We start from the raw sequence: 23188 nt of genomic DNA, 5'->3' as shown, positions 1-23188 counted from the left end.
TCTCTCCGCCCGAATGAGGTTATGATTGACCTGCACTGTGGGCAGATGGAGTTTGTGCATGAGTGTGTGTGTGTGTGTGTGTGTGTGTGTGTGTGTGTGTCATGCAGTACCAGCTTCCCCGCTTTTATAGCTTTGGCAAGTCAAAGCCACCTCACCGCCCCTAGCACATACAGTCTATACTACTGTGGTCTCATGTCTGGCCATAGTCTTCCTCATAATTGCTACACAAAGAACATGAATGCAAAGCATCTTAAATACGGTATGTGTGCGTGAGTCTATGCATGTGTGTGAGACAGAAACGGGAAATATGGCCTTGTTGATTGAGCTAACCTCAGACAGACTGACGGAACCTCAATTATAGTTGCAGCCACCTATTTCTGGCAGCGTGTGTGTTTTTGTGTGTGAACTCGTCATGGATTGTATTTCAGTGTGTTTGTTCAGGAAGGTTGTGGTTGTTTCTCAGACAAAAAGATATTTTTTTTTGTAAAATCCAGAATTGTTTAATCCGGTTGACTCACTGGGTTGTTTTAAGGAGTCCATCGGAACACCGCACAAGCTTCCGCCGAGGAAATGCTCTCTTTGCAGTCCAATTGATTCTGGTAGTGAGCTTAATTTGTGGTGGGAAACTGAGCCAACCGCATGGTTGCCCAGTTACAAGGCATCCTCTGCATGTACATTTGAACACTTCCTTTGCATGCTGAGGTAAACACATGGGTCATTTGCTCGCTGCAAATCCAGCTCATGAATAAAAGAAGGTCTAATGTTGCCTCTGTCTCCTCACAGATAAAATTTTACCATCATGCAGAAGTAACAACTCACCTGCCTTGACTGTTACGACCTTAAGTAACCCTATGGAGATATAAACTACGCTTCGATTGGTCTTCCTATTTCTATAGGGTGTACAACTCGAGGTGTGGGGGGGCGGGGTCATGGTAGAGAATACGGTCCAAGACCTCAACCGGCTTCTTTCGTAGTTGCCGTCAGCTGTCCAACAGTGATGATGTCAACTAGCAGCTGTTGCCGAGTGATGACATTTATAACCCCTCCCAACATCCCACCCCACTCAACACAAACACAGACGCCAGGACTTGTTCCGGCATTTTCCGTCACTACAACAATTCCAATTGTGTTACTTGTTATCAAATGTTGTTTACTGTGAGCTGACAACGTGAAGCCATTTAAACAATGATCTCTCACAGTTGGCCTTCTTCTTGCTAATGTTTTTAAAGTGGTAGCAGATAAATGGAATTGGGTCATGGTTGCTCAGACATGCACAAACAACAAAATATTTATTCAGTGGGACATATAATACTTCTACTCTTCGGTTCTGAAAACAAAGCAGTGTTGGAGTTTTTACGTTAAAGGTTCTTAAAAATAAGCAGCAGTAATGTTGATTTTGTACAGGTAATTTTAAACGCTAAAGTCTGTTGAGACTTTCTAGCCAAAAAGTAAATTCTACTTTAATCTGAAGTTAATAAAAAAAAAAGGCAATCTGGCAATAAGATTCAGACTGTGTCTTTGCTTCTAATGAAATGAGACAACCACAATCTTAAAGTAAGAGTCTTTTAATTTGGTTTAATCGTTGCGTTGGCAAATTAGGAAAATGTTTACTTCACTCAGCAGGGGAAAAAACAGTTGAAAAACAAAGTTGAAGTTGTGTTATACGTCAGCTAACTTGTTAAAGTTATTAAATTGACTGGTTAGGGGCAGCCTAAAGTCTATTTATTTATAGAATTGAATCGAGTCCAAAAGTACTCCAAAGTAATTTAAATCATAGCCGTAATTTGCATTCAATGCTCTACTGGCTCGAAATCAGACACCTGACACAACCTTTAAAAAAATATTCCATTCTCAAAATACTTTTGAACATAACTGAAAAGCCACAGTAAAATTTCAAGCAAGAAACTCATAAATCCCTGAAACCTACTATTTAATTTGAATGCCTAATAAATTCTCTCTTATCAAGTTATTTGATTGGGTGTGATTCATACCAACTGCAATGAAAGGATTTTTTCATAGCTCCTCGGCCTTCAGATCTGAAGAGCGGCGGCCGTATTAACAGATGAATGTGAAAGAAGCCTTCATGCCATCAGACTTGGCAGAGAGAAGGAACGAGATTTTTTTTTCCCTTGGTCTGTCTCCATCGGCGAGGTGTTAGCTGACCCCTTACATCTGTCCTGATTCCCTGCAGAGGAAGAGGAGGTCATCCGCTAATCACTTGGACAGTGAAGTGTTTCCTTTGACTGGGTAGAAATGAAGTCGATGTGTTATTTCCATTCCTTCTTTCCCTCAGTAGGCAATTTCCCACTACTCTCCCTCCTCATCATGCCCCCCCCCCCCCACAGCGCAGCATACTGCCGCATTTGTGTGTGTGTGTGTGTGTGTAAAAGGAAGGATTTGCTCTGAATAAGATGTTTGCCAAAATAAAGGTTTAATCTTCTTTAAAATAGAATTATAGCCTATGTGCGCACACACACACGTTAATCTATTTCGGATCACCACCAAATCCAACTATTTTTGGTAGAAACAAATCCATTATTCATCGGTAGACATCAATGGACGAAATCTCATCTTGTCGTATAATTCGCAAAAGGAAAGAAAAAGTACATTTGACTCTTATCTGAGCTTGTTGTAGATTTTGCTGATTGTCCTAATTTGGGATCTCCTAAAGCAGAGTTACGTGAATGAATCCAACGTATAGCATGTCGGAATGTAAATAAGAACACACGTTTCCTTTCTGTCACATTTCACCGCCGCTCAGCACTACCACAAGCCGTCCGCTGTTCTTGAAAACTCAAATAAAGTAAATATTTGATGAGCGACATATATAATTCAAATCCCTATGTGATGAATAATGCACCGTCTGGTGGGATTTGATGAATATTTGCTTTGTTACTGATAGTTCCCCCTTCTATCTCCAGACACCGACACCTTCAGTCCGTGCGTGTGTAGTCGGCGATACCATCACCGGACGGAAGTTTGAGTTTAAACAGGCCTTGATAGATTTACTCAAGACTTACCAGGGCTGTAATTTTAACGCTAATTATAAATGATTCCAGTGTTTTATGAACTTTTCATTTTGAGGATTGATTGATTAATAGCCAAAGCAAATTTGCTCTTACTCTTTGCATGCTACCATCATGTTAAAAACACGTTGGGCCCAGCGCGAACTAAAATATTAACACCACTTAGGCGCAGCTCGGTGTGAGCTAGCAGCTTAAGAGCCTTCAGGCTTGACTTGTCTACCACATGTGCTTCTGGCTTTCCTCCTCTTGTCTCCTTCCACTCCACCGCAACCTTACCCGATTAATGAACACGAATAACAAATGGAATTCAAAGGCAAGGGAAGACAAAACATCCTGGGAAAAACACGGTCAAGGAGCCAACGCGGTCACACGCTTGAGCTTTTGAGATGATTGAGTAAGATCAACAGCTGAGGAGAACCTCGGACGTGCTAATGGTTGGCGGGGAGGGGTGATGGGCCGGTCAAGATGAGTCAGGAGAATTACGGGAGGTTTTCGAGGCTGAGGGTACGTGAGGTGTTTGGATTTCGAGCAAGTGTGTCCCTTCTGGATCAAACTGCTGGTGTGTGGTTGTATGTCTCAGCCCACCCACCTAATGTGCCTGCCACCTGATCCTGCCCACCCATGGCCCCATAAGTCATTACATGCTGCTACCCAATCCCTGACTATCTCCTGCTTTTTTCTCTTGGGTATCACACTTACACACATTGGCCACAGAAATGTGTGTAAGTGTGTGTCAATGATTATGAATGTTGTGTTAAATGCCATTGTCGATATATTCCTAGTAACAAGTACACACGACAAAATCATTCTAATTTAACAATTTAACACTTAAAGGGTCTATATTGGGCCACAATAAATATAGTAGCTAAAACTGAGATTACACTGAGCTTGAATTATAACAACCATGAGGAGTATTTGAAATTCATCACTGGACACTAGTGTGTAGTGTTAAAAAATGACACCATCTATTGTTGTCACAGTGACACATCGAACGTCTACATTACTGCGCTGACTTGCAAAACGGCTCCATTGAGGGGGGCGTCAACACAGATCTAATGTCAGGCCCCACCCTGTTTTAAAGGTGAATGGACTAATCACAGAGTTGTCTTATGATAAATGATTTATAAGCCCCTGCAAAGGTCAGGACCTTTTTTTTGGGAGGTATCTTTGCAGATCAAACAGGGTGGGTGGGTGTGAGACGAGACTATGATATATGCGCTGTAATAGCGTCTCAACTCGCCTTCTCATATATCTCAAATACATACGGAGCAGTACAAAGCTCTGTAGGTATGCGTGCATGTCAGTTTAAGATGTGTGGGTGGTCTCAGGTGACGAGGTGTGTACAAATGGGAACTAACGGCGTCATTAAATCTACACGAGATGATACGGTTACTCGCTAGTAAAGTCTGACACATTAACAAAACAGCAAGTCATTAAAAGCAACTAAGTGAAAGGAGCAACTCGGGGTTGCGCAATGTTCAAATGATACTATATCAAGAGTCGCCGATTCCGGTCTTCACTTTTCACGTTGATATTTTAAGGTGGTGTGTGATTTCAGTCAGATTCAGCCTGAAAATGACTGATTTGTAGCTGTCACTCAATTGAACAAAATCGTTGTACTACCTTAAAATATGAATGTAAAGTGTGAATTTCTTTACATCTTACTCAGCAGAATAATTACACCCAGATAAGGTGTTCCCGTCGGCTGAATTAATTATCAAATTTTCTTAGCCATTTAATCGGCTGTAAATTAATTAGCAAGCGCAAGGACAAAACGTTAGTATCCTGATTATCACTTCCGGTCCGCGGGGTCTTCCATGTTTTCTGTCTCCCTTCTGCAACACACTTGATTTAAACGCTCAGGATAGTTATCTGGTTATCAGGTTTGATTGGTTATCCAGCTTCTGCAAACCTTGCTGATTGGCTGATCGTTTGAATCGGGTGTGTTGCAGCAGGGAGACGTAGAAAACATGGAGGACACCAAGGACCGGAAATTGTGATTATCGTACATTATCATAATTGTTTCACAAAATAAATATTTGTACCTATTCTTTTAAAAACGAACAATTTGTGTCTGGATTCTAACTGCAGAAGCGAGGAAAACGCCCCAAGCTTTTATAGAATAGAATCACTGGGCTTACCGCGTACTTGCAAATGTTCGCTGCATTCGTCTCGCTGTATTTTGTTTATGCATTGGAGAGTAATGACAAAATATTAGTTCAAGCCGGCTTTGAGTATTACTAATGTCACACGATTTGCGCCTCTTCAATCTCAAGTAGAATGTTCCGCCTCTGAAGAAGACCAAAGCGTAAAAAGCGATTTACGTGTGCCACAAGGAAGATTGGGGGAGGGAAGTGACAGTTATCGAATAAAGGCTGACTGCATGCCAGTAATGACTGCCAAAGCAAAAAGGGCAAGACGCATCTCTCCAGCGTGATCGTTTTTTAGTAATTGTTGCCCTCAGCATGTTGTTGACGATGCACTATTTTGAGTGAAGCCTTAAAACTCTTAAAACAATACATTGTATTCAACTTTAGGCTGTTGTGTCCATTCATCAACAAAGCAATTCCGAAAGCTGGAATTTTTAGCTAAACTGGTGAATTACCAGCTCAGTGGGCTAGTGGTTAGAGTGTCCCCCCTGAGACTGGAAGGTTGTGGGTTCAAACCCCGGCCGTGTCATACCAAAGACTGCAAAAATGGGACCCATTGCCTCCCTGCTTGGCACTCAGCATTAAGGGTTGGAATTGGGGGTAAGAAGGAGTGGAGCTCTTTACAAGCCCTAGGCTTTGTCTCCCTCCTTGCACAGTTATTGATATAATAATATGTGCTAAACAATAAACTAACTAACTAATTACCGTTTTGTTCAATACAATTTCCGTATTTCCCTGAAAAGTTCAGATTTTCTTGATGTTGTGTATCTGTATGATGAATAATGGATGAATTCTCAGCTGTTATTTCCTCTCACTAGTCATACTTGCTATGTCGTGGTTGATGTAAAAGTCCCAAGACGAAAGTTATATTTTGCCAAATGCTTACTGGCGAGTAAATTTATTCTCCCCCCCCGTGTGACCTTTCAATCCTTATAAGCAACTCAACCCATGAGCAGGTTCATTACTTTTTGATTGCTTATTATTATTCATAGGGTTGTTTGGTGTCTTCATTTTATCTCCATCTGTATTCAGCGGAATCCAAGGTTGGTAAATAAAAATGACGGTCCCTCTTGGCAGTCACATCTGCAACTGTTTGATACTCTTCTCAAAGAGCCCAGTCAGAACTATTGACAAAGTAAACCCCGACTTAACAATGAAAGAAAATATATTTTCTAAACTGTATATTACTCGGCATAGCATTACGAAAATAAATTGAAGAGCAGAGACGGAATTAAAAATGGATCTAGCAGACGGATGTGACAAACTAGGTGAGAGGGAACCATGCCAGGTGGAAGATGTGAGCAGCGAGAAGGCGTTGGAGAGGAGATACAAAGTGCAAACAGTTGACGTCAGTCCTCTCGCTTTCACCTGATTGGCCACCAGCTCCCATCCAATCACCTTTGCCAACAATGCTCCACATATCAAATGTGTGACATCATGCTAGAAGAATCTCGTTTGCGGTAAATAGTCAATAGGTAGCCCCCAGGGGAAAGTTCCTGTTATTCCTTGTGACATCAGTCCTCCTAGATCCATGTGCAAGATCGATTGTCCTGTACTAGCTACTTTTGTCCACGCCGCAGTGTCAGAATTTGTATCGTAACATCTTTCATTAGCGTCCACAATGGTTCAGGGTCATGTTAAGCTCCCACAAGGTCTATAAGGTAATGATTTGTTGATGTCACCTGGATGACCTCTGAGTGAAATAGAGCTACTAGAAAATCTATCTGGACTGTTTTTAGAATTTTCTCAATACTTTACAAGTTTGCAATTACGGAAGAAGCTTGGTTTCCGAGGCACACGGGCAGTTTTCCACATTGCCCCGATGGTTATCAATCTGTGGCTTAAACTCTCATGTGCTTAAACCACCTCTGGCAAATTGTCAGACTATTAAATAAGCAAAAATTCAATTTGAATTGATTGACACTTCACAATCTATTATCTGTCACTCTGTCCCCTTTAACATTGTTTGGAAAAATGCCACAGACGGAGATCATTTATAACACTTTGGAAATGCTTGTTGGCAGACAGCGGGCGCTTCTTCTTCTCCTCTTCCTCTTCTCCTCTTCCTCTCCAATCTGTTTTTGTAATTTGGCCCAAATTTATTTTGGTATTCAAGATATGATAGATGTCAAACTTCAGCTTGATCAATATTTACTTCACAACCACTTCTTTAAATTTAGTTTGGCCAAAATTAAGATCTCTGACATTCTTTATCATCACAACAAAATGTTACTTTATTTTCCCCCTCACAATTCTCACTCGGAATCTTGAGTGAATATTAGCAAGTTGTTGGGGCCATTAGTGTATCCTTTAAGCTTTTTAGTTGTCTGTTACTGTGACTGACACATTAAGTACTCTTAACAACTGTCGACACGCCTCAGCAACCATCTGTCACTCAATGCCCCGCGTCGTCACGGCAACAGGCTGGAGAGAAAGGGAGGGACCAAAAACCAAAGGACACATCGATGGCGACCTGTCACCCATCCAAACGTCACCTGCTCCTTGATTATCTCTCCCACCCATGCAAGTATTTGCCTTCCTTTTAAATACGATATGACTTTAGAGCTGATATCCTATCCCTTCATTGTCATCGCAAGTGAATAACCGAGTCACTTCACAAGTATAATCACAATGAAATCAGTCAATTGAGTCGCAGTGGGAGGCCGCAGAAAAGAGCAGCTTTATAATGAAAAGCCAGTGAAAAGAACCAAAAGAGATGAGACTCAGTGTCCGCCTCACCGGGTGTAACTTTCACCCTGCAGGCGGAAGGGTCTCTTTTAAATGGAGTGGAAACTAATAAATTCATTTTCTGTGCAATGAAAACAGTGGTGGTCCTCGCAAGTACTACTAAACAAACACACAAACACACACATGCATGCACGCACACGTGCAGTCGGTGTGGACATTTTACCTTTTAAACACGACTGTAGCGAAAATTATAAACTAAAATAATAATTAGAATTGAGGAAACAAACTGAGAATTGAAAAAGCAAGTCCAGAGGGAAGAACACGCACAAAATGCAAATTCCTCATACAAATGGCAATGTTTGACATTGTCATATGTTGTGGGGGATGTGAGTGGGGAAAGGAATTTTAAACAAGATTACCGTCCATCTACTGCGGCGTACTCGTTTGCCTCTCTTTATTTGCATTTGCAAATGCATATCTTTCCAGAAAGGTCATGCCATTACACAATAGAGAAACCATTTCACATAGCAATTAAAAAAAAAAAAAAAAGTTGCAGCTGTTTCAGGCACAAACGACTCATGCCAAAAATTGCTATCGACTAAGATCATTTATCAGAAAGCTTCCAAAGAACATTTTTTAAAAATACAGTCAATCCCCATTTGGCCTGGGGATATGTTTCACACCCAGGCACAAAAATGATATAATTTCTTATTGAGCTCTATATCTGCAATCTTTCAGAAGCATGGAACTGTTTATGTCAATATTTTTGATTGGCTGCCATGCAAAATAATGTTCAGGATGTTTTTTACAACATATCAAATCATTGCAATGTGACTGATGGATGAATGAAAGCGTCAAGATAATCATCAGGGGATGCATGTCACATTTTCTATTTATATTTCATCATTTAAAAAAGCTACAGGAGGTTTTCAATGATGTAATAGCCTCCCAATCCAACAACGCAATAACATATTGGATTATCTTTTTAGGATAATGAGGGTCTTTTCTTTTTATGACCGTTGACGATTTTAGTCATCCCCACTCGGATGTTGGCCATCTTTTTCTTCACTTGCTTGACTGCTTCTTCTCAATCAGCAATAGGACGACCATCGCCTGCTGCTCCAACTCAACAGCTTGCATTTCTAACAAGCTCAGCTTCTCTGTGCATCTGTTTGTACTTTTTTTTTCTTCTTTTTTTCACACAGCCACCCCTCGACTCGACACGGTAATGATTCTGATGAATATGCATTAAAGCTTTTGGAGCTGTGTCTTATTTGTCTCACTTTGTGCTAGGGAGTGTCAAAGTCAACGTCAAATGAAGAGAATCGCGTCCAGCTTTTGCATTTAAAGTAGTCTTGACAGTTTGATTTGAGTGGATAATTATTTTTTTTTTTGTCTTGCCGCTTGCGTTTGTGTGCCGCCGCTTAAACAGAGGTGTATGTTGTATGTTGAATTATAGATGGAAAGTGAATCAATAGTGCCCTGAGTGGCTGCCAGACAGCCCCGCTTGTGTTTGCATTTGCGATGTACTTGACTGTAATTGCGTGTACCAGCTGATCTGTTGATTTATGTTAACATTATTTACTTTTCATTCACAACTCTGGGTTTTAATCAAATGCCTCGCGCTTGTATTAGTTTATCTTACCGTTGCACTGTATTCCTGTCTTCCTCTTCCTCACATTTATTTAAACACACATATAATAATTTTGAGATCGAATATCCGCTCCAATAAAACGGCACAATGTGATAGCGCGGTAAAAAAAAACAAAGTAGATTTACTACGCTATTACCGCACACTCACGGAGTCGAGAAAAGTTGTCGAGGCCCAATGCCCCTCCAAGGACACATGAGCAAGAAACAAGAGAGGAAAGTAATCACAGTTCAAAGCGCAGGTATGTGTGTTGTTACCAGAAGTCGATAGACAGAGACTCACAAAATGGTTTGCCTTTATAAAAATGGAGAGGAACATCCTGTCCCGACGAGTATCTTTTCACACACATGCGTGTTCCGGACCGGCTCGTCATGGGAATGTTAGTGTTGGCGAGCCTTACGGCTGACAGATGAGTGAATCCAGACGAGAAGGTGCGTGCCAAACGATACGATTTAGTCCCTTTTTAATTCCTTATTTCTCAGAACGCTCACCTTATCCGGAACTCTGTGACATTTCCTATAAACGGAATGCAAATGTTTCCTTTGAAGTGAAACCTCCTAAATTGAGTGAGACACATGAATTTTGAGATCAAACATTAAATTTAATTTGAGACCTCGCAGGTTGGTAGACTGCTAAGCTCGTTATATCCTGTGACCTTTGACCTTTTAAAGTGCAATCAGTTATATAATTGGAAATTGAAACAAATAGATGTTTGGGGCAAGCTTTTTCTGTTTTACGCACATGCATTAAAAAAACGGTAACTCATGACACCACATTTTTTTATTCCTTCTCTTATCACGGCTTGGGGTTTTGATTTAGAATTCACCTCAGTGACTTTGCTGAGGTAGCCAAGCAGAATTATAGTTTCCGCTGAGTAAAACTCTGTATTACATTATAAAAATGTCAGAGAAAAATGGACTGGGGTAGAACCATGGTGGAACACACTGTCCCATTTACTTGTGTTAAAAATATCAGCTTGATTGCCTATGATGGTGGAAAACCTAAGTGGCATAATTTTTAGCGCGCCAGTTCATTAGGCAATTATCAATGAAGAGGTCTATTTTTGTACATTTTACATAATATATGCATTCGCTTTGTGAAGCATTGTATGTCAAAACCTTTATTCCAATTATACCATGTGTTCATTCACTTGATTTAATTAGCACTATTATGCGCGGTTCACACTTGTTCACACCGGTTCACTCCGGTTCATATCCTATTCACTCCAGTTCACATCGGTTCACTCCGGTTCACACCGGTTCACACCGGTTCACAAAATCGGTTCTCAAAACACTTGCAATCACCGTGTAACCACTTGAGGATAAAAAAAAAAAGTTTGACCATTGCAAGAAAATCCGGTTAACGGTGTTTGTTATTACAGTTCCGCTATGATGAAAACATGAACGTTTGCTAGCAATTAGATCCGGACGAGACCATGAATGTAAAATGAAAGAAACAACTATTGCGTAATGTCCCTCCTGGCATCCAACGCTCTGTGTCAATACAACACTCGCTCGTGTCTTCTTCTCATGTTTGAGTCATTTTTGTGTCAGCCGCTGTACACTTGGAGATAAACAGAGAAACAAATGGATCTCAGCGGGTCAAGAGGCTGTGAAGTGGCGCCTCTCAGCAAATGTTCTCTTATTGGTCTCGGTGGCATCGTGCCCGTCAAACAATAAAGCCACAAACTCCTGTTCACACTGCATCAATTTTCTTCCATTGATTTCCACTCCTTTCTACTTGCCATTTATAAATAAATGATGAACTCATTTATCAAACCCTCGTAAATAGATGAACAAAAGCTTAGCGCGTGATTGTTGTTGTTAATCGTCGTCGTGTAAATGTTTGGTTGTGTTCTAGACGCCAATTGGACGTTTCATCTCGAAGCAACGGAAAACCGAACGGAAACAATTCACTGATGAATGTAACCTTAAGCAGAAACTAAAACGACCAACGAGGTGATGAGGTGTTACTACGAGCTTTGTCAGTTTTGTTGCAGGGTTGGAAACTTCCAAGTCAAACATAAATTGCATCGTATGATGTCAACCAAAAAGTCAACCTGTAAAACTAGGCAGGCTCAGATTGAAAGAGCTGAGCAGATGGAGACCTCAGCAGTGGTCAATGTGTTTGCATTTATGTCCAACACACACACACACACACACGTACGCACATACACGACCATACATACCGTCTGGCCATTACAGAAATCCACAAACAATAATTACTGCACCACAGGGGTTAGTGGATTTACGTTCTCCGAGAAGCTCTGATGTGTGTTTGGGGGTGGGGTGGAATATTCTGACCAGTAAAAATAATGGAGGATATACTCACGTATGCAGAATACAGTCATAGACGTGTATCTGATAAACTTTTGATGCTGAATATAAAATTAAGCCTACATGCAAAACTCCAGCCGTTTCCATCTCTGGCTGCTCAACACTTGATTCGATTCATTTGCATGTATATTTTACTTTTTGCAGTAGCTGTCATGGCAGTATTGGTGACTGACTGTATGTTTCCTAAGATTGCATCATCAAGGATCTGATCTTGTGGTGGGAAAGCCCCTGGTTGTTTGCTTCTAAGTGACATCCGGAGAGAATCAGTTTGCATGACTATCGCAATTCTCCATGTGACAATTATTGTTTGCCCGTCGCTGCCCACTTGAGTCATCTGAATCATAATGCCCGTTTGAATTTTTGTTTTTGGGGATGCACCAATACTGATTTTATATTCCCCAAGGGGTCACTGTCCTCCATGTTTTCTACCTGCTGCTATACACCTGATTAGAATGATCCGGTTTGTTTGGTTAGCCAGCTCCTGCAGATCATGCTGTTTGGCTAATCTGGTGTGACAGGATTTGCAGGGTTTAAGAAACAGGGTTAAAAACCCTTATATTAGTTTAATATGATTAATATTCAATATCAAACTGAGTATTCATTATTACACCCCAGTTTTTATTTATTTAGAGTTGCCATGTATTTTTCCCCCATGTTGTGTCCTGTTCCGGAGCATAACAATCTGCCTTTTTAATATGGAGTACCGTCATTTTTAAAAATGAAAACAGAACAATGGAAACAAACTATCAAATTCAGCTGAAAGAGATTTGTTCCAGTCTTTGCACAAAGGAACATTTTCACCTCCTTAAATGGGAAAACGGGATGAAACAACAGTTCACTAGAAATTGGAACCTCAGGATTATTTGGAATAATTTCGACTCTGTGACACTGAGGCAAGACAGGATTGCTTTTAATCCTCCTCAAATATTTTGAGGATTCACTTATTTTGTGTCACAACGTAAATGGCATGCCATAACATCCTGTTGACTGAAAGCAACAAGTTAAGCGGACAAATACATTTTCCTTCAGAGCCCGAACTCACTATTACGCTAATGTATCTGTTGCAACTGCGCATGTTGGTCTTCAAAGAGCCGGTCCCATTTGGGGCAATCCTTTTTTCTTCGCAGAAATTCTTCAACCTTGTATTTTAGTGGCAGCTGCATGGGCCCCATGCGCCAGAAGACGTTTGATGCCTTCTTTGCCTCATTTACGAGCCTGTCACAGCATATTATGCAGTGCGGGTTTGGTACTTTCGAGTCAACTAGCAAATCCAGAAAAAAAACCACATAACTTTAGTAGGACTGCCAAGACTGTCTTTTAAATACATTTTATTGGAAGTTGCATTCTTCTTCTTTCTCATTATTGGGCTTGTTCCTCTTAAAGTGTCATCTAATTCTCAAAATGAAACATCTTCCAGATTCTGATGATTGATAAAATATTCATAATTTATCCTCACATTCGAGAGATTTTTTGAGTCAATCGATCGTCTTCCGATCTCTTTCAGAACATCCCAGCGTTGCCTTGCGGGAAAGCTCTCTACTCTTACGAAGGCAAGGAGCCAGGTGATCTCCAGTTCTCCAAGGGTGACATCATTATCCTACGACGCAAAGTGGATGACAACTGGTACCACGGGGAGTTGAACGGTTGCCACGGCTTCTTGCCCGCGAGTTACATCCAGTTGCTGCGGCCCCTCAGCCAGACTCCGCCTCAGGGCAAAGCGCTTTACGACTTTGAGGTCAAAAACAAAGACCAAGATAAAGACTGCCTGGCGTTCAGCAAGGTGACACACGCCAACACTCATTCATAGACTGTAAAGTTCTTGTATGTAGAAAGAATTTGTGTTGAAATCGCTTGCATACATTTTTCTCTGAGGTTAGAGTCATTTGGGTTGGAAACTACAGTAACTTATTAGGGATTGAACCAAAAACTGCTAAATTGGGGGCCGGGCTAGGATGGCTCCACTCTGCAGAAACCCCAAAGAAATCTCTCAAGAAAACAATCTGAATAGTCTCGGCCACGATCCGACTGGGATTCCATCTGTCGTGTTCTCTTCCTGACAATGATCTCAGTGGCGGGTCAGTTGCTCGTCGCTATTATGTTCTGAGGTACACATTAAAGAAACACGAGACGGTTTCTTCAACAAGACACTTTCATCCAGAATTAGAGACAGCTCGTTTCAGGGACACTTTGATACGCAAGCCTCATCTCTTTGGATATAAGGTCATTGTGATCAAAACGAAGCTGGTAATTAACGTTGTGGGTGGGAACGAAGATAACAGCTTGTCTTTTAAAATGCATGATTGCGGAACACCTTTGGAATATGTTAGCGTTAAGCTAGCAGACTTGAAGGCAAGATTAATTCTTTTTTATATTTTCAACAAAACTCTCTGATTCAAATGAAATGAAATGTTCAATTTGGTGTGATTTCACGAAATTCTACTCGCGGCGTTTCTCGAAACACGGCTTTGTTCTGTCGCTCAAAGCTTATCATTTTCTTTCTCGGCACAAATCACAGCAGGTGCTGTACAGTCTCAAGATATCATCCTGACGAAATGCACATTGTTTTGTTTTTAATTTAAGGACTAAGTGAATCAACAGGTTGACAATAGAACACGACACTTCGCCGTATACGCACTTCCCTGCCGTGTGCAGAATGTGGGTTGTCATGCAAAACCAGTGTGTGTGTGATTGTTTTCTCAGTGGGAAGGGTAATTACTCACTATGACTAATACCAAGTCATTTAGCAGAATTACATTATCGCTGCCGCCCTAATAGTCTCGCCGAGACCCGCATATTCGCATAATGACAGAAAAACGCACGTGTGAAAAGCGTTTTTGTGTCAAGTGGAAGACGTCATCGTGTCGCTTTTATACGATATTACTGCAGAGAGGACAAGTTATGAATAAATAAATAAATAAATAAATAAATAAATAAATAAATAAATAAATAAATAAATAAATAAATAAATAAATAAATAAATAAATAAATAAATAAATAAATAAATAAATAAATAAATAAATAAATAAATAAATAAATAAATACAAGGACTGTTGATAAAGTTTACACCGACGGTTATTTTCTTCATTAAAGCACTGAGTCGTTTGGACACGGTCGACTTAAGCAGCTCGCTCTGCTATGGTCACGGTAGAATAAAAACATTCCTTTATACGCACCCCAAAATACAGCTTTGTCTTCGGGTGGTTACCCTCATGTTTCTAAAAATACCATCTTAAACCAAACTCAAAGTGTAGCATAAGCCATACAAGGCTCCAGTCTATAGCCGTGTAAAACAAGCATGTACTTATTCGACGTAGTAAGTACGAGGCGGTTTGCAATGCTCTTTGTAGGATGATGTCAAAACTACACGGTTGGAGATAGTCACATTGTCCGTTTTGTTATAAATATAATTTCGTCATGGCTATTTCGGGAAGATTACATGTAATTTCTCACGAAATGCTATCACTGCTTTTGAGATATGAGGTTGATCTGTTCCATATATAAAATAATTTCATGTTAAATGAAATTCTCTTTGTATTTTGTGCGTCATCCCTTCAGGATGAAGTCCTGACGGTAATCAGGAGGGTGGATGAAAACTGGGCTGAAGGCATGCTGGGCGACAAGATTGGTATCTTCCCCATCCTCTACGTTGAAGTAAGCCTCCAGACATCGCACACAAACAATCACTTGGCATCACAAAAACAGCAATCTTGGAGCGGAAGTAATAGCTGCACCTCGTGGGGAAGACCATTATTTTTGGGAAAATCACCCGAGCTGACGATTTCTAAAAAAAAAAAAAAAGACAAAGCACGACATGAATACCAACTTGAGACTTTATCGGCTTGTTTGTCTTATAAAAACATGGCCGCAGTGAAACTATTTCTGACATGGCCCACACAGGAGTCAGACATCCATCAATCCAAAGGCTTCGTTTTAAGTAGAGATACATCAATAATTCAGACCTCTCCATCACTCCCAAACAGCAGGGGCACCAAGACATGTCAAGGGCACACACACACACACATGCATGTGTGTGTGTGCGACTGCACTAATGAATAAGACCCAGCTGGACTTCAGCTGCTGTTTGTGTGCGCGAATAATCTGATATATTTCCAAATCATTTGACAGGATGGTCAATATCGTCCGAATGTAAAGATGATTACATTTTAGAAGCATTATCTCCAAAATGGGGTGATAAGGTTGGGTTGGAAAAAAGGATGTCTGGACAAAAGCGCCATTATGGAGCCTCGGTCTTTTCAGGACGATGTGGAGGGGGGAAGGGGGGAGGCATTTCTCAAATAGCTTCCCAAATAGTTTAACCCATTATGGAATTTAAGTAATGTCATCTTATCATCTTATATAATCTTATTAGGTGTTTATTGCTTTTTGGGAGATTGCAATCATGTTTTCAGGGTATTGCGTGGTACGGGATTTGTAAATGTAAAACCGTTTCTAAAAGACTAGATGCCGCATATCCGGAGATAATGGTTTGTATTTTTCACGGCAAGCAATAAACGCTACTGTGTTTTTTTTTACATTTTCTACGCAGGATTTGGTAGCACCGGCTCAAGAGGAGCAGATCTAAAAAGTGGCTTGAGGGTGTGAGGACTTTGAAACGATTTCCCATTTTCTGGCTGTGTAAGAGTACAAGCTGTGAGGGGTGCTAAGCGGAAAGCAATGGTTCATTTTTCTGTTCCTCGACTTTGTTGCGGTGCTTTGAGTCTGCTCGGAATTGGTGATGGATGTGAACGGAATGGATTCAGTCACTGCAGAGCATAAAAGAAGATAATAGAATAGAATTGGCTGCCAATCATTTTGAGAGAACTCAGGCGCAGTCTGAATTAAATACAATGCAAATACAAATACTTATGATGAGACACAAGGCACTGGCGGAGCAAAGATTATTTTCTTGGGCTGGGGGACTCACTTCTCAGTTCCTTGTTTGTATGTTTATTTAACGTTAGCATATCGTACTGTTGTTGCCGATTCTTTTTTTTTTTTTTTTTTCCTTTCAAGATGACATGTCTGTTCCTGGTGTTGGATTTTATCAAATAAATTTCCTCCCAAAATGCGATTTATACTCTGGTGCGATTTATACATGTTTTTTTTTTCTACTTTGTTCCGATTTATAATCCGGAAAATACGGTATATAGTAGATCCATCCATCCATTTTATATATATAAAATATTATTTAAAAAAAACTTTTACAAACCCCAAATATTCTTCAGAAAACGCTAATGAAGACTCTGTAAATTCTTCCTTCAGGGGATGGGTGAAAAAGTGATAAAGAATTGCCGGAAAAATCGGAAAATACCGAAAAAGTCAATTATCTAGTGTGGCACCTGGGGGGATTCAAGCATATTTCAGGGGTCGGCCACTATCTAGCTGGTGTCAAAATGAATAAGAGCAGTTGGAAGATGGATACAGGGAAATCAAGTGATCGTATCAAGAGAAGTACACAAAACAGGATTTTTGGGGAAATTGTTTATGCAGTCGGGCTATTCTCAGTGCAGATAAGGTTGACCCCTGGTATGATTCACCCTCCGAAAATAAGCATTATCTCAAAATATGGTAGCTAACCTTGGATTTTTTTTTTTTTAATTCAGCCAAGTAAAGAATCGTTTCTATCATAACTTTCCCCCGTTCTCACTCCGCACCTTTATCGCTGTTGCCGTGCCAGGCGAGTGTGTGTCTGCATATAGTCGCTAAAAATGACTTGATTAGTCTTGATAAGTTCTGAGCGAGCGAGTGTGTGTTGTGTCACTGACCTTCCGTGTCTGGGGAGTGTGTGTCCCCTGTCCTCTCGTCTATCCCAAGAGAATCGCAGCTTCAATCCATCATGCTCATTAGCATGATTCGGCTTGATTAGCATATTTATTAATATGGAAATGGGGCCTATATAGCTTGTTCTTGCACGCGTATCCACCTTTTCTTTTGGCCCGTGGCTCTTGAAATAACATTTTCCTCCAGGGAGTGTTTGTGGAGTCTGAGAAGAGGCTGCGCCATGATAAGTGAAGTTTGTCAGAGGGCAAAAGCTGATGTTGTCTCTTAGTGTTTTTAGTTTACTCCTAAGTGTGTGCTTGTGTTTAGTTCACCTCCTGGAATTTAATGCAAGTCGATTAATTGAATGTCCTCTAAAGCGATTCAGGCGGTTAACAAGAACCTACTTTACTTACGTCTTCATTAATTAAATGGGGACCTTTTAATGCACCTGCTTGTGACTTGAGTGTCGATTTGAGCAACTTCCAATGCTTGAAACAAAAAGTGTTTATTCGTTTTCACCTCGTCAGCCACGAGTAAGGCCAGCATGCTCCAATCGGCTCATCGTTGAGGTTGATAAAAATTGTTATTCTTTTTTTTTTTTAAAAGGCCAAGTCCAGAAATATCAATAAGTTCTTTATTTTAAACTGTCACAAAGTTTTTCCTTTATTTATTTATTTTTTTGAATTACAGTCTGTTTTGTCGATATTAAAGCTGAGCCCTCCTACCAGACCAGAGCCATTCTTGACTGTGGCGTTAACAAGCTAATTGATATCAATAATGGCAAAATTCAATGGAGGCATTTAATAAGACTTGTTTTCCTCACTTCCTCCTCTCTCCACCTCCAGTTAAACGAAACGGCAAAGCAGCTGATGGAAATCGACAAGCCCACGACAACGGCCAGCGTGCCGGGTCCCAGTTCCGAGCCGTCCCCCTTGGGTCCCTGCTCTCTCGGCCCCTCTCCTAGCACCTCGCCCTCCAACGGAAACGGCCCGGGACATCGGAGAGGCGAAGGGAAGAAGAATGCAAAGAAAAGGCATTCGTTCTCGGCTCTCTCCGTCACCCAGCGAGCCGCCCAACTCAATAACAGACACAGCATGGAGATCTCCCACCCGATCCTCATCAGCTCCTCGGACCCCAGGGCCGCAGCACGCATCCAGGTTCACATGCATAACCACATCACATAAAATAAAATAAAAATAAAAAAATCATCAGTGTCAACAAATAATGAAATAATGACAATCTCATCTCAATTAAAAATGGGAAATCCTCCTTCTGTTAAAAAAAAAAATACAAATAATTATTCGTCCTTAATGGAAGCTTTTATTAAAAGTGAATAATCCAATGTTGATGTGAAGTTTTGAGTTTAATTAGTTGTAACTGTCGTTTTGACGAAAATATATCCTGACTATTCTCATTTTTACTGTATATGAATAAGACTGTGTTTTATGCGCCCATAACTTGTAAATGACAAACGGGCTGCTACAATATAATGCACGCTACACAGATGCAATTTACCATCTTCACCAGTATGGGAAGAGAGCTACTGCCTGAAAGCTAATCCAGCTTTTTAACATCCCTGATATATTTCCCAATTACAAACTCTGACACTTCCATTTAAATAAAATATTTGCCACTTTTTTTTTTTATATTGCTCTAGCCCAGAGTTACTTCCAGTTTGCCTCTGGTTGCTTCTAATGTTTTTGGGAAGCTGCAGACACAGAGAATATTACATTGATGCCTCAAAGTTTCTAAACGTTTATCACTTTGTGTATGCATCTAGGACGCATCGTCCCCAGGTCCCTCTCCTTCCTCGGCAGGGGTACTGGTGCCGCCAAAAGTGGCATCGATAACCTCTGAACTTTTGGCCCATGCAAAGGTGCAGCTGCCTCTCAACATGTGAGTCCTCCTTTTGTTTACTTTGATTTTCTTGCAAGCTTAAAAATAAACCTTCCATTATGCCCAGAGATATTGGCCATGTTCCACTATTCCTACTACTCCGCTTCCAGAATGACACTGAGAAAAGCCTTTAAAAACAACTTTAAAAGGCATCCTGGGAAAACACAAAAATACAATAACACGCTTTGACCTTGGCTGTAAAAGCACCGTTTCAAAATAAGCCTTCATCATCACGGGCAATCACATTACGTTTTCTTTTATCCTTAGAGTTGTTCCACATCAAGAAAATGAAAAGTCACTTTTTATGCTATCCAATTTGCAGCATCGAACGACCTTCAGTGTAGACAAATCTCTCTCTTGTGAAACAAGACATCACCTGTCCCTATATTTCCGGGTCTGTAAGTTTCACACGGACCAAGACACACGTCTAGAGTGACTTGGTACTGCTGATGAGGGTGGACGTTTCAATCTTGACCTGGCAACTATCCCTGTTGCCATGGGAAGACGGAATACCATCCCCATGTCTGTTACCATGGCAACCTAGCGGCAGCGTATAGAGCTGATTTACTCTAGTTTGCAATCATTAACAATAACAACAACAACAGAAGCTCGTTTTTACAGTGTGACAAATATATAATGCAGATTAGTTATACTTTTCTTGAAATATATTTGCCTCATCTTTGATTCTTTTTTTTTTGTACAATCTCTCTTGATAGCAAGTATCTCTTTTTTTTTTTTAAACAAACCCCAAAAATTCTTCAAAAAAACGTTGATAAAGATTCATTATGTTAGGTGCACGGGTGAAAATGTGGGACAAAATTCTCACAATAAAAAGAAATGACCAAAAAGTCAATTTATCTGGGCTACCTGGTGGGTGCAAGCATTTATTTGGGGGAAATCAGTGCCCCCACGTACCCCCCTCTAGCTCTGCCAGTGTCAAGAGACATCGTGTGTCTCATGTTTGGTGTTCATGTTTGTCAGCCCTTTTTCTTTACATATTATTTTCCAATACCTCAAATTCTCAGCTACCTTGCACTGTACGCCTACAAGCCCCAAAAGGCCGACGAGCTGGAACTTAGAAAGGGAGAGATGTACCGGGTGACGGAGAAGTGTCAAGACGGCTGGTTCAAAGGCACCTCGCTGAGAACTGCAGCGTCTGGCGTTTTTCCTGGAAACTACGTCACGCCCGTGTCCAGGTCAGTCATATAGAATGTTAAAATACAACCTTAAATTTGTCTTGTGTTAAAGGTTCCATGATTCATTTTTTTCTCTCACCCATTAATTGCCAATGACGGCTATACACGTCAGAGTTCCATATTGGTTGATCAACTTCCTGGAGCAGATTACGTTGGATCTGTGAGGATCCACTGTATTGTTTTTGCTGCTCCCACACACCGAGAATAAATCATTACCAGCGGCATCATCATCATTATCATAAAATTGTTATTACCGCTGCTGTTAGCATTCAAAGCCAACTACCCGGCACTGTTAAAACCGCATGAGATTAAAAGGTAAGAGTGCTGAGGTCACACTTGTGTATTTGTTCATTTTTATAGCCGCCGTCATGCCTTTGAGGAGGTCCGTATTTCATGCAGCCGCTCGGCTAATCTGCATTCTTACCCCGCCGTGCGGTGAGAGACTACGAACGAGGGAGAAACAAAAGCTGAGCAGTGGAGGAATAATACAAACACAAACAAGCCAGAGAAAAGATAATGAAGACTTCTGGAACGGTGGAAAGAAAATGAGGCATGAAAGGAGTGAGGAAGATGATGAAAGCGTACGAGGGAGGGGCGGGGGTGGTAAAGGTGAAAAAGAGGCAAAGAGAGAGTGATGAGACCAGAGGTACGCAAGAGGTGGGGAGGGTAAAATCAAATGAGACAATTTGCGTTTATTTGCTCAAGAGCACTCGCTCTTTTTCGAGCTGCCCTCCTCCGTACTTAGGAAACTGTCATTACGATGACAATAAGATGACACCCACACACACCTGGGCTCATTTAATCGACCGCCGATATTTCCCAAACGATTAACAACAAGCTTACGTTTAATCTGAAATATAGAGCGTCACGTTTGAAATAGTGAGTGGCTTTTTATCCAACCCATTAGCCGAGCGTGACGGAAACAATCACAGCAAATGTTTACCATCAAACCATTCCTCAAGTGTCTGAAGTCTGTTTTGTTCAAAGATTATGTAACAGCACACGTTAAAAAATCCATCCGCCTCCGTGCCTTGCGGCTTCATACATAACTTTACAATATCAGCTTAATGTCACCCCCGTGTGAGATATTTTTGTGGGAGCTCTCCCAGCTATCCCACTTACACGAGCATGGAGTGCAATATCCCCGATGGCGACCGGCTGTGTACGAGAAGCTTAAGTGAGGTCCATCTGAAATATTCTCCCTGCAAGTGTCCCCTTTATAGAGGCTTTAAAACTCAAATTGTTTGGCACACAAGATCAAACTGGCGCAAGCTCATAACTCTTGGATGTGACTGGAAGTCAATGGGCAGCAATAAGAGAGCACATGGTGCACTCAGTGCAGTTCAGCTCGCCAGGTTGACGTTTATTATTCGGAAACACGAGCCACGTCATTTATGTGATCTACAGAAAGCGTTTTTTAGCTGAAAAATGGTAGACTAGTTTTGAAATCAGAGACTGCAGTAAATTTTGGACTATAAGCCACGACTTTTTTCGCAAATTTTGAACCCGGAATCACGAGTTTTAGCTGGTGCAGCCTATAGTCCAGTGCAGCTTATAGTCCGAAAATTGCAGTAGTAAAAATTGTTCAAAGATGAATGTTAATAATAATTGCTAGGAATATTTCTATTTTCTAAAAGTGAAGACAATTTGTAATTTCAGTAATGACACAAAGTTGATGCAAATTTCGCGGGCCGCTTAAAATGATGTGCTGGGACGTATCTGGCCCCCGGGCCTTGAGTTTGACACCTATGCTGTAGAGAGTCATATATATTTATACATATTTTTACAATTCGTTGGAGGTGCCTTCAGAACTAGAGTTTCTAATCTTTCCCAATCTCTCTTTTTTCTCTTTTAAAGGGCCACATTTGGAGTTGGCGCCACAAAGGGCTCATGTTTGTCCAGTCCAGGAAACGGAGGAAGTGGTAGTTGCAGTCAGGTCAGCGGTAAAATCTCGGACCCTTCTTCTCCAGGATCCCCGGGGCCTTCTTCGTCCCGTCCCTCCACGCCGCTAGTCAACTGCGTCAGTCCCGCCTCATCGCCGCAGAGCGCGGCGGCGCAGTTGAAAAACTGCCTGCGCTCCAGTCAGCATTCAGTCAACCAGACACGCACTTCAATGCAGCTGGGTGAGCACGACTCGACATATTTTCAATCAATACTCATTTCAAATCTTGCCACGGACCAAACACTATATTTATGCAACTTTCACAGACGTTACAATCATATTCCGAAGTGAAACGAAAGCAGTCGAGCGGAGGTTCATGTATGACAGGTTCTTCGCTGCGACGATTTTCTGAGCTGTCATTAAAGCAACATAAACTACCATTAGTGTCATGACATCATATAATATCTGCAATTTGCACCCCGCTGCGCATCTTAAGTTGTTTCTAGCGGAGTAGCTTGTCTGCCCGCTGAGCCCTGTCTAATCAGCAGTCGCTTGATTGCTAACACAATTGCCTGCCGTCACCTTTACGCAATTACGTGGCCC

The 23188-nt window shown here is 41.1% G+C and overlaps 1 protein-coding gene across 1 annotated transcript in view; it reads left to right on the top strand.

The window, feature by feature from the left end:
• LOC133160028 (E3 ubiquitin-protein ligase SH3RF3-like) overlaps positions 1-23188 on the top strand; it is a 40570-nt gene that overhangs the window by 10929 nt on the left and 6453 nt on the right. The window contains exons 2-7 of the mRNA XM_061287551.1: positions 13356-13631; positions 15407-15502; positions 18457-18768; positions 19392-19507; positions 20533-20703; positions 22561-22826. Coding sequence (XP_061143535.1) covers positions 13356-13631; positions 15407-15502; positions 18457-18768; positions 19392-19507; positions 20533-20703; positions 22561-22826 — 1237 coding nt within the window. The remainder of the gene's footprint in view (positions 1-13355; positions 13632-15406; positions 15503-18456; positions 18769-19391; positions 19508-20532; positions 20704-22560; positions 22827-23188) is intronic.

The sequence above is a fragment of the Syngnathus typhle genome, linkage group LG9 (genome assembly GCF_033458585.1).
Source record: "Syngnathus typhle isolate RoL2023-S1 ecotype Sweden linkage group LG9, RoL_Styp_1.0, whole genome shotgun sequence".
Taxonomy (NCBI): domain Eukaryota; kingdom Metazoa; phylum Chordata; class Actinopteri; order Syngnathiformes; family Syngnathidae; genus Syngnathus; species Syngnathus typhle.
The sequence above is the reverse complement of the archived record's forward strand: the minus strand, read 5'-3'. Positions and strand labels throughout refer to the sequence as shown.